At 42.8% G+C, this 12385-nt stretch overlaps 1 protein-coding gene across 2 annotated transcripts in view; it reads right to left on the bottom strand.

Annotated features, from left to right (window-relative positions):
- Positions 1–10567, bottom strand: part of Tspan12 (tetraspanin 12) — a 61986-nt gene extending 51419 nt beyond the window's left edge. The window contains exons 1-2 of one of the 2 annotated variants that reach the window (XM_051151869.1): positions 10432–10567; positions 10070–10205 (exon numbers count right to left, since the gene is read on the bottom strand). In XM_051151869.1, coding sequence (XP_051007826.1) covers positions 10070–10135 — 66 coding nt within the window. In that variant the 5' untranslated portion in view covers positions 10136–10205; positions 10432–10567. Of the gene's footprint in view, positions 1–10069; positions 10206–10367; positions 10387–10431 lie in introns of those variants that run through there. The other variant, XM_051151868.1, reaches the window with a different exon arrangement.
- Between the last annotated feature and the right edge of the window lie 1818 nt (positions 10568–12385).

The following is a 12385-nucleotide window of genomic DNA, read 5'->3' as shown; positions in this document are numbered from 1 at the left end:
ATAACTACTCTGCCTGGAAACCTAGTCTAAAGAAGGGAAAGCAGGATCTTATATTCTGGAAACTTCCCTATTTCTTATCTGAAATCTTTTGTAAATGTGTCTTTGTTTTCCTAAACATAGTATAACACCCAAGAAATTCGACTTAACCAGATTTTTAACATTTCTGGCATCTTGAGGAACGTCAGTTATTTCAGCTTTAGTGCTGAGAGGGTGATCTAAGCTGCGCATGAGTGCGAACTGGTGCAGGCACTGGCCTCGAGACAGGCGCTCTAGACAAAGCCTCCACGGAGGGCTCCTGTGCTCGCAACCATGTATAATGGCCCTCTGATGGGAAGCCAGTGAGCGAATTCACCATCCCATCACCTGTTTATGCTCCTCACATCTACACAGCTGTGTGTGGGTCCTTATCTTGTAAAAGTCACGGGATGGAATAGCTCAAATTTAAATGTTCAAATTGTTTATTTACAGTAATAAGCAACCCTTTTATACCTCTACAAAGTAGTAATACATGACCCTGATATCTCCACCCTTGAGTTTCTTTCTTTCTTTTCTTTTAAATCATTTTGAGAGTTTCCTGCATGAGTGCATTTTGATCATATCCACCCTCTCCCCGTCGCCCTTCCGACTCATCCTTGTGTGTCTTAGTCCGTTTCCAACCCTGAGTCTTCATTAACAGAAGGGGTCATTAAACACAGTTCTTCCATTTACAGAAAAAAAAAGCAAAGAGGAAAAAAAAAAAAAAGAAAGAAAGAATAAGGAGGGGGAAAATGAATTTCTTTTTGAATTGTATCTTTCATGACATTTATTAAATGGCAGAGTGAATAAAGCCTTGTTTTTGAAGTCATTACTCCATTCAAAGCATGTACATTGATCTTGGCCAGGTACTGAGCTGTGCGCCAGAGACACTAATGAGAAGAAACTGACACTATCTTCATGATGTAATTATCGAAGGGAAGAAGACACACAATACCACATGATCAGAAGGGTGAATGTGCAACTGCGAACTGTACCTAGAGCAGGAAAGAAATAGTACAAGATGCTTTAACAACTCCTTCTGGGCTGTCTGACCTCATCCATGGGGTCAAGGGGACTTCACTATGGCATCTGAGATCTGAAGAGCAATGTCAAGTTAATTAGGAAGGAAAAGGATAAAAAGAACTTTCCAGTCAAAAAAGAAGAGCAAAGGTTCCAGAGTAGAAGGCGGCATGATAAGAGCAGGAGAGAGAAATTGCTCCTGGTGGGAACGTCCAAGTAGGCAAGGGTCAGAGTGTAGGCCTGGGAGCCGTCTGCAGGTGTGTGTCCTTGACCACGGCGACAATAGGAAGCCATTGAACACTGAACTCCAACTAGGAACCCCAGCTCTGTACCTTTTCTGCTGATGACTTTCGGTATTACCTTTAGTTTTTCCTTAGTCTCAGGGATTTTTCCCTCCCACTTTTAAACCATCAGATTTTTTAAAATCTACTTTATAGAAGAAGATTCTTATGATGAAGTGGCCCCAAATATTATTATCCTGTATCACTTCTAACCTAGGGCTTTCTCTTAACCGTTCTCAATGTAAGAGTCTAGACTGTCCCTAAATCAGTTCAGAAATGGAATTATCGGATACGTGAAGATCTACCAAGCAGACAGCACAGAGAGCTACTGGACGGCAGACCATTCTCAACGTTAGCGTGTGTATAGCCCATCCCAGACCCACTCTCCTCAAGCCTTTGTCTTCTCGCGGTGGTTACAAGCATAGTGGATGGAATAATGAACCCTTCAGTCACATCAACCGGCAACTTGGCCGACAGCCTTAACCTCTCCCTCTTCCTTGCTCAGCATTTAATTAGTTTTGGATCCTTTGCGTGGTTCCTGAGAGGCGTCTGGCAAATCCCTGCCCGTTTCCTGCTGCTTCAGGCTAGTTCAAGCCCCGTCCTCTCTTGCCAGGATGTGGCAATCATCATCATGAGGTATCTCGCCATCTCACAGACTCCACCTCCGCCCTTCGGCACATTGCTGCCCCTGCGCTATTTCCCGACTCCTACTTCCTCTTCCTTCACCTCCCTCCTAAAGAATAAAGTTTAATAGCCTGAGGAGGTCACACAAGGCCCTCTTACTCACTCTCTAATCTTGATCCTGTTTGCTGCCAGCTCCTTCCCATAGCTGAACAATGATGGAAATCCTTGCAAAGGGCACCCACCATGCACAACTCCCAACGACTCATGTCTGCTTCTGCAGTTGCCTCTGCTGGGAATGCTACCCTGCCCGGCCTTCTAATCCTCAGGAGCAAAGTAACCTTCACTTCTCCTTGGACACCAGCCCAAACATCAGTCAGGGTGGAGAGACTGTCTTCAGGCTCTCCCTTTCCCCTGCAGCACTCTGAATGCTCTCTGTACAGCCCTGCGGGGCAGGGGTGGGGGTTGGGGGGGTAAGGGTGGCTCCAACTCATTTCCTGTTTGACTTACCTATTAGAAGAGGACTCACACAATTAGTAGGGCCTAATACCAGTTAGGTGAGTGAACTGGAGGAAAAAAAAAAAAAAACTAAACCGAATGAAAATGGTTTCTACTCTCTTAAACAAGCTGAGTATTAGAGATCTTTAACAAAATCAGATGCTTTAACAAAAACTAAACTTCCACTTGCTGGAAATTGTCTGCAGGAGGATGCTGGCCAAATGGCTATGTAGTGACTTACAATGTAGGGTAGAAACTAGTCTAGAAATACAGAAATGCTTTAAATTATATACTTTACATTCGGCCCTGGCTCACTATGTTCTCCTGAGAGGTGTCTCCCAAACTTTGCAGCTGTACCTGGAACACTAGTCAAACTAAGCGTCAACACAGAGCCTTCCACCACAGTTTGCAAGCACCTTGGAAAATGAGTGCCTTAAATGCCTGGAAACAACCTCATTCTCAAGGAATGACTTTACCCTGACGCTGCGAAGGTGGTGACAGGAGGCACAAACAAAACATGGCTACAGTGAGGAACTAGACCAAAGTGGAACTGAAGCACTTCAGTAAGTCTCCCTGACACCATGCAACCTAGAAGCATCGCTTACAGGAATGACTCACACTCCCAACTAAACCGCGGTGTGTTCTGTGAGTTATCCAAATTCGCTTCTAGTTTGTTTTAGACTTATATTTCCTATTTTTGACCAAGCATAAAAAATACTATTCATAGGGGGCTGGAGAGATGGCTCAGAGGTTGAGAACACTGGCTGCTCCTCCAGAGGTCCTGAGTTCAATTCCCAGCAACCACATCGTGGCTCACAACCATCTGTAATGAGATCTGGTGCCCTCTCCTGATGGGCAGTCACATGTATACATAATAAATAAATCTTTTAAAAAGTACTATCCATATTTATGGGATATTTCATAATCTATTTGCTACATATGGATCAAATTAGGGGCATAACTATTCACCTGCTATGTATGATCTCCAGTACTGTCGCATATTATCAAGACATCAAGGAAATAGGTAGAAAATAACACAAGTATTATTTCATAGGTATACATTTGACATGTGCTACATCCTGTTTTGCAGAGTGCTTTTAAAAACATGCTAGCTCTCAACAACTAATTAGAAATATGAAGTTTGCTCTATCAAGAGCATGGTCTGGTTTCTCCTGAATGTCCTGAACGAGTGTTGGAGGATGTTAAATCAAGTTGTCTTGTAAATCAAAGCTTGGTGTGCATCCACATTTTCCAAGTTGTGTTATGAAACATACACCTATAGCTTGCACAAACTAGGTCATTGCCAAAGGCAAGGCTTTTAAATCCTTCAACTGTTTGCATAAATCATAGTCTCAGAACACAGCAGTGGCACAAATTTTCTTCAAGAATGATAGATGTGTAAAAACCGCCTTCCCAAACTTCCCTTTGTGTGTCAAAGCTCTTAGCAAGGATAGAACGGCATTGAAGTCTAGATCTTAGTTACAACTCTGTCTCCACAAAGAGAATTCCAACAAAGAGGCGTGGCTTCTGAATGTGCATCTACTCGTCTTGAAAATACTAAGACTGAAGTAAAAGCCTTACTTCTTTTACAAAAAAACTGTCTTTTTTCACTTAAAAGTAAAATAAATTCTTGCTACTTTGGAGGCCAAAGTACATGTTCACATGACACCTTTTCTGCTGCCCTACATGCCTTGCCAGCTTCCTGTGTAGGAGTGGGAGATAGAAGGAAGAAGAAGAAACAGACAACACTATTTATCAATGTCTTGAAAGATTAGACAATGTTAATAATGTCCAGAGAAAGTTGAGAAAGTACTTATGGGCATCATTTAAGCACAGACCCCCCCCCATTAATAAGTGGTTTAATCAGAGTAACAATTTGAAATGGGAGTTTTCATATATCATCATATCTCCCTACATACCATGATTTTCCTTCCCTCACTTTTAAGTCTATGACGTTCTGACATAATTTGTGGAGACATCACCTTCATTCTTAAAGTCACACTGGCTTCCAGGAGAATTAACATGGTCAGCAGAGAAAGGCGGAATGCTCCATTCTGCACTAATTTGAGTCAGCTGCAGTCAACTCTACTGTCCCAGAGTTCCCGTATGGGGTGATTCACAGAATGACATTAGTAGGATGAGTGGGGACCCAAGGTTCCTATCTCCATCAGGAACGGATGAAATCCAGAATCTGCCTTCTACTCCACAAAAGCATTCCTGGAGTCAACATTGACTTAAGCCTATGACAGCTGAAGCATGATGTATTTTTACATGATAGTTTTGCTTTGACTTATTTCTTTCATGATGAAAATTTATTTTTGAGAGAGCTCAAGGAAATCAGAGAGCTTTTTCACCACCACTTAGAAAAAAGGTTTAAAAAAAAACTTGAATGCCATTCATAATATAAAGTTGGAAATATTGATTTAAGGAGTATTTTTAATATGACAAAATAACTTTTTTGTTGTGGATGCAAACTCCCACTTTCCAAGAGTGTAACTTTTTAAGGTGTGTTATGACTGAAGACCATCTCGCTACAGATGCTGATGGCTAGGGAACAGAAGGAGAATTGCTTCATCTATCCCCAACCCACACTAAGTCAAGAACAAGATTGTCTATTCACCTTTTAGGCTTTCTAAGTCTCTTTTCTTGTTTATTTTGGGAAACTCACTCTAAGTAGCTTTTACAATGGTAAGCAAACACCAACGACACTCAAATGATCAGTGAAAATGACAGTTAAACACTACAGAAAGGGTAGCATGCTGTTAGAAAATCATAGACAAGTACATATCTCATGAACTACTAAGTGTTTGCCATAAAGTGTTTGCCATTTTCAAAAACTTTCAAAGAGTCATACTCGCTCTTTATAATAACAGATAACAGGCACATATGGCCTAAGAAGAGCACTCATATCACAAAGCTGCAGAAGCCATTCTTAAAACAGAAGAAAGCTTTCAGTTCTCCACTTACTATGTCCTATGAACAGGAAGAGTGCGATACTTTAGAGACAGAGAATCGCCACCCACCTACCATCTTGAGCAGTGAGGAGCATCATCTCAAAAGGCTTCTCAGCATCACCCCTCTGTGCTGCTCCCTACACAACAGCACCATCCTCAGGAAGCACTAGAAACCAGAAGCTGTGCTTGTCTCCCTGCCCCTCCCCGTGTCAGAGTGACAGCACCTCAGGAATGAGGAGACCGCAGAGCAGATGGCATCTGAGGACCCGGGGAGTGTTTCCTCTTGAGCACATCCACACTTCATACTTATAAAACGCGAAATACTCAAGATCTGCCCTTGTACTTAAAGATTTTTCAATTCTGAGGATAGAAAAGCAAAACTTGCATAGGCTGTGTTTTCCCAACTAGAATGTATTGCTCCCTTCTGCAGAAACAAAACAAAATGAAACAAAGCAAAACAAAACAGAAAACGTCACTGGGGATTGAGTGCCGAGATACTGTAGGTATGGATATGACTATTTAAAGTGCGAAGAGTAGAAGGTTCTACTTCCGAGCCTGTGGGTACCAAGAAAATGTTTGTCAACTTGCAAACTAGAGAGAGGAACAATCCCCTCTCCACAGCCAGGATGTGAAGCCTGATTTAGGAAATACATTGTAGATGCCACATTTTTTTGTCCTACTTGTAATTCCAGTGAGAACTAGAAGTCAACACTGGTTCTTGCTCTGGAGAAGAAAAGGAAAAGCTTAGATCAATTATATGACAGAGAGACTTCATTAACATGTTGAGATATAGGGATGTAACTCAGTGGCAGAGGACTTGCTTGGCATGTCCAAGGCCCTCAATCCAATTGCAGCATGTGGGGACACACACACACACACATACACACATACACACACATACACACCCACGCATGCACACACGCACGCACGCGCGCACACACACATACACACAGTAGCAGCAGCAGCATGCTCAGATGATTCTCATGCACCTGTGGACACAGGGGCCAGCTCTAGAGGGTTGGGATGAGTAGGTGGACAGTGGGTCCTTCCCACTGAGGAGGTTTATTGACATCACTGCCAATGCAGTCAGCAAGGTTCCCGACAGCATCACTTTTCCACATATGGATAAATAAACAAAACTGGGCTTGGGCTTCCTGTTCTGATGCTTTACCAGCAAGTTACTGAACTCATCTGAGCACTGCTCTCTATCTAAAAAAGGAAGGAAGGAGAAAGAGAGTTCTTTTATAGGGCTCTGGTGAGAGCTAGAGAGGTGATAGATGCCGAGGAGCAAGCCTCACAAAGGGCTAAAAGCTGCTTTGAACTGAAGGGATTTTGCTTTTTCTCCAAAAGATATTGCCTGCTTCCCCAAAGTTAGGATAATCATTCCATACGATTTCAGCACAGACTTCTGTGATTTCTGTTGTTGTTTTTTGTTGTTGTTGGTTTGGTTTTTTTTTTTGTTGTTTGTTTTTTGTTTTTTGTTTTTTTTTTTTTTTTTTTGCTGTTTGCTTTGCTTTTCGACAGAGTTTCACTTTGTGTCCAAAGATCTCATTGCCTAACCAGGCTGGCCTTGAAATCACAGCAATCTTCCTGCACCAGCCTTCCTATAACAGGGATTGCAAGGATGGGCCATTATGCGTGAACCTGTGGATATTTTTAACTGAATGAAGAAAAAAATTCTTAGGTTGGCATGACATCTCAGTCAGAAGGAGCTTGCCTCATACCTGTGTTAAAAACCTTGAATGCACATGCAGGTGGAAGAAAGGTGTTGGCTCCACAAAGTCGTCTTCTGACATCCACCCACAGGCCACACTACTGTCAGACCTATAGACAACTCCACCACCACCCGCCCCCCCATATCCCTCTCTCTCTCTCTCTCTCTCTCTCTCTCTCTCACACACACACACACACACACACACTTTGTAAAAATCTTAAAGTTTATATGGAAAAATAAACCTTAACCAAGAACCCCCCCAAAAGGCTAAAGTTATAAAAGTACATATACCCATCTACAAAAAAAATTTTTTTAAGTATTAAAATGTCTACTTCAAATAAAGTATTAAAATGTGTTCTACTGCCGTATAACAACAGGTAAAATCAACAAGCAAGAGGGGAAACCTCCATAAGAACAAAATAGGCAACGAATATAAAACACAGAAGAAAATGCATCAAAAATGTGTGTAAATATATATGCAGGTGGTAAGTCTTACTGGTATTGGGAGAGATTAAAAAAAATAAAAATAGCATAATACTTTAAATTTTCAGATTGTTCTAACAAAATGGAAAAAAAGATACTTTCGTAGAAATACTATCATATATTGATGCCTTTATTTAAAGCTGAGGCAAGGTTACTGCATCAAAAGCAAAGTAGCAGTGGAGGCAGCAACAGCAGTGCTAATCAGGACAACAATACTCACCACTCCTACTGCCAGGAATAGTAGCAATCAACTTCCTGTTTGTCCCCTTGAGGAGATTATCAACACTGTGGTAACAGCGCTGGCCACACGGCCTCTCAACAGCCAGCACTCTGTGCCACTGATCTGAGTGTTCACAATGCCTCTGAAACTATTTTAAAAACTAGAAAGCCAAGGCACTAAATCTACCTGGTATATGAGCTATTTTGTATTTTGATGTTTTATTGATGCTAGCTACATTTGTTGTTTTACTTCTGTGATCACATATATTTTGGTATAAGCAATCTCATTTCTTATGACTAACTCAATTACAAAAATAATGAAGTGAAAAGTCAGGAGTGCCCATCGATGTAAATAGACATATGTGGATAGCAATGGTACTTCTCTCTAAAACAAATTAAAATGTAGAGGCAGCGCACTGGATTGTTACCGACGAGATACTGGGAGGTGGAAAAGGAGGGCTGGAGACAGAGTGGGCACCAGTCTAGATAAACACACCAATCAGAACACACGCACTCTCACGGTCTGAAAACTCAAGGGCAGGATAACAATAAGAGAATAACATTTTGCCATCCTTGGTACCATAAAGGGGCCAGCAAATGTTTAAGAGAGGAGCATTTTTGAACAAATTTCACTATTCCAAAAAAGTAATACTTTTGTAGCATGCTTTTCCTAATGAAAAAAATTAAATTTCTACATGCTTTATTATTATTATTATTATTATTATTATTATTATTATTATTATTATTATTATCATCATTATTATTGAACCACAAAAAGATCTTACTAATGGGGAGGCTCAGAAGTTAGTAAAGGCTGATGTTAAAGGCATCACCTGGGTGTGAGAGGGCTGAGTCTGTCCCTGACACCACCACCACTGGAAGAGCTGGCCTCTGACATGGCATTTAACTCACTGCCAATTTCCTGTTTTTACAAAGAAAGGAAGTTCACCAGGCCTTCCATAAATGCCCCTTTAGTGAGAAAGTGTTAACAAGTGTATCACTAAAAAGCATGATGTAGGCAAGTGAAAACCTAGCAATGCAAGTAATAATTACACATTTTAGAAGAAACAGAACTCAATGGCTTAATACCCAATAGCTAAGTAAGTAATTTAATAAACAACCTGAAAATGTGCCCTTTTAGATCCAAAATGTACAGTAAGATCAATTAGCCATTTTTTATTTCTAAGTGCTGAATGCAAACTAGTCAATGCTTTAATTTTCATATTGACTTTTAAAAAGTTGTTAATTTGGATACTGTTCAGATGGCTTATTATTAAAGACTCAGTTTGACATCTCAGAATGGTGTCAATCCTAAAAGGAGCAATTTAACAAAAATGTCATCCTCTAGAGACCAAATATAATTGCTGCGGGGAAATAAGAGGCCTGGCCAATGCCAGACCGACAGAGAAATAAACTGCACACTAAAATTTCCAGCAGGAAACGTTGAATATAAATTATTGAAAGAACACAAAAGTGGCAAAGGGAAACTTGTTTAAGCATGATAGCCTTCTGAAGTATCACTCAGAGTTTTAATGTTCTTATTTCCCTAAGCATTGTAAATAACACAATAGTAACATTTTAGGAAAACTTATGCATGGATAGAAAACATCCAGAGCCACAAACTCATACAGCATAATTTCCATGGGCTTGTTAAATTTTATGTATTTTGTTTCCTTAAATGGCTGTGGGTTTATTTTTCCAAAAGCATACATAAAATTCCTCAAACATTCCCAACTTAGAAATAGTTATGTGAAAACCACCTTTTAGACTGCATGGAATTTCTTTTAGAAACCTACCCAGACTTCTGATAGAAGATCTAGATATGATTCTACCAAAAACATATTAACACCGGTTGCCCCAATCGACTTTTATAGGCTGTGGTGTTGACATAAAGGGAAAAAAATGTAAGGTTTGCGCAGTTATCTAAAACTCCTGCAAACAAGCGGTTCCAGGGTAGTGTGTCATAATTCCCTTATCTACCAGTACGAGCACGTGCATTTATTTATATCCTTAGATTAGCTTCGTGTCTGATGTTACTGGCACTTGTATACAGGAGCAGAATTTTTTTTTCTAATTACAGATGAAACTTGAGCTAGATCAAAGGCATTCTAAGAAGGTCAAATTTTACTTCTCTTGGAAACAGAGGATGTGATCTCATGTCATTAATTAATGCTGAGCCGTGCCCTTTGGCGCCTTTTCTGGTGGTTGAGAAAACCGGGTCCAGCCATGCCCACCTGCTGGAAGAGTGCAACTGCTAGACTTACCCAAAAGAGTAGGTTGAGGGCGTAGAGCAAGCAGCGCAAACACTTCACGGAGTCTTCTCTGGCCATTGTGAGCCTCCAGAGGGAAAAGCCCCATCCTTTCACCACATGCTACCGGTCCAGGCAAAGCAGCCACGATCTGCAGGGGCGGGCACAGCAAACAACTAACTCCACAGCAAGTAAGCCCTTCTGCCAGCCTACTACTATGCTGCGTCCCCAAGATCCCCAAACCTGGTTCATTCGAGATATCGTCTCATCAAAACTCGTTTGTTAGAGTCATAAAGCGAACAAAACTTCTAACCTGGCTTCAGATAACACCTGCTGCCAAAAGAAAAGATTCACTCTCCCGATTGTGGAAGACTTACAGTAAACTGATTCCTAGGGGACCTGTATCTAGGCCCTCTGCATTCTGATGAGACTTTCTTTGCTCCCTCCTAGGGGACAGCTCTACTTGCAACTGTCCTAAAGGTTACAAACTCTTTGCGTCTCTGGAGATGCCCCAGGCTCCACCGGTACCGCCAGCACCAATGCCCGGACACACACGCGTACACACACACACACACACACACACACACACACACACACACACACACACACACCTCGAGTGCCCTTCTCATGTGGGGCAGCTCCTGAGCCCCAGTTCCGCGCCCACAGCTCGGGTGTGAACTCGGGGGACTACAGGGGGCGCAGCGCGCGGGGAGCTGGGATCCCGCCGGGTGACTAGAATTTCTTCGGGAGAACGTGAGAAATGTTGTTTGTCGTCAGGGAGTAATGGATGTGCCTAGGTCGGGGTAGCAGGGAGGGGACATAAGGGAATCAGGGCTGGTGCAGCTGTGCCCACGCCGGGCCAGCCATCATTCACTACCCGTTCCTCCCACCCCCCAACCTCGGGGCCCCGCGTGGAGCCACGACCCTGAGGTCCCCGCCACCCGCAGAGCACAAAGCCTGAGCGGTCAGGCAAAGCCACCGCGGCCGCGCGCCCCCGGCAGGACACCCCGCACAGCGCAGAAGCTACTCAGGCGGGCGGCCGAGACCTGTACAGGCAGGAGGGATGCGGGACTTGTAGCTACTCACCGTTCGAGCTGCGCTCCTGCCGGGGGACAGTCAGGGACACACGGCGGACACTCATCCGGGCAGGGACCCTCCTCCGGGAGAGCCAAAGAGCTGCAGCAGCAGACTCTTCCTTGTCTTCCTCTCCCCAGCCGTCGCCGTCGCTGACTCCTGGGAAAAAGGAAAAAAAAAAAAAAGTCCCGGGCAGCAGTCCTTGGAAAGTCTCTGCTAAGCCACCTCCCAACGCCGCTGTCCCTCCCAAGTCCTCGCCAAGTCCGGACGAGGCAGCCGCGGCAGCCAGGGCCAGCTGCACAAACTCTCAGCGCATGCTCGGCCGCTGGCTGCCCGGTTGGGTCCTAGTGGGTGTTTCTTGTCTCTTTCACCCAGAGGGACACCCCAGAGAGATTCTTCACCTCCACAAGATAGAATGCCAGAGTGATTTAAAACCTGCAAAGCTGGGAGGAGTCCTTGCAGCAGACCCCTTTAAAATGGTGGCATCGCGGGAATGGAGGCTGGGTCATAAGCATAAGGAAACGGGCTTTTATTATATGAAAATATTTGGGTTTGAAAAGGGGGGCCACGGGTGGCCCAACCCAATTCCTGCAATGAGAGACTAGTTTTCACAACTTTTATGGAGCCGCCTCCTATGACTTGTCATTAACGTGCTGTCCTGTGATCATTATTGATTTGTTGACTCCCCGATCAAAAATAAGTAAATAAATATGTAAAACATTTCTTTCTCACTCCGACCCACTAATAGCTGCAAAACCATCCATGTATCCCTGTACAGGTTTAGCACTCAGCTAGGGAAAAGACCAATTAATGCTTTCACAAGTAAATTCAAAGTTTTCAAAATCTCTCCTGATACGGGAGTGTTGACTGTTTGAACTATGATTTAATCTCGAAATGCACACAGGTTCGTGAGTCTTCAGAAAGACACCTTGTTTTTTTAAACTAGAAAGTCGGGAGGTATCACAATAGCCACAGAGCTATCTGTAACCCTTCTATTTCAGAAGTAAGAAATTTCACACTTAAAAATTGAAATTGCTGGCTCGCATTGCCCTGTAGAAGATTGTGTTTTATCCTTCACAATAGCATATGTTGCTATAATCATTTCTTCCCACATCAACAGCAAATAAAACCTCACCAACAAATGTGAATTACCTGAGATCCAAGAAACATCTTTGAGAAAAACTAATAACTGTAGTCCTTGGGGCAACTTGTTTGTAGCTGTAGGCAGCAAGTCCATCATCACCTGTCTGCAGTGTG

This window comes from Acomys russatus, chromosome 10, assembly GCF_903995435.1.
Source record: "Acomys russatus chromosome 10, mAcoRus1.1, whole genome shotgun sequence".
In the NCBI taxonomy this organism is placed as follows: Eukaryota; Metazoa; Chordata; class Mammalia; order Rodentia; family Muridae; genus Acomys; species Acomys russatus.
This window is presented reverse-complemented; position numbering and strand designations above follow the sequence as displayed.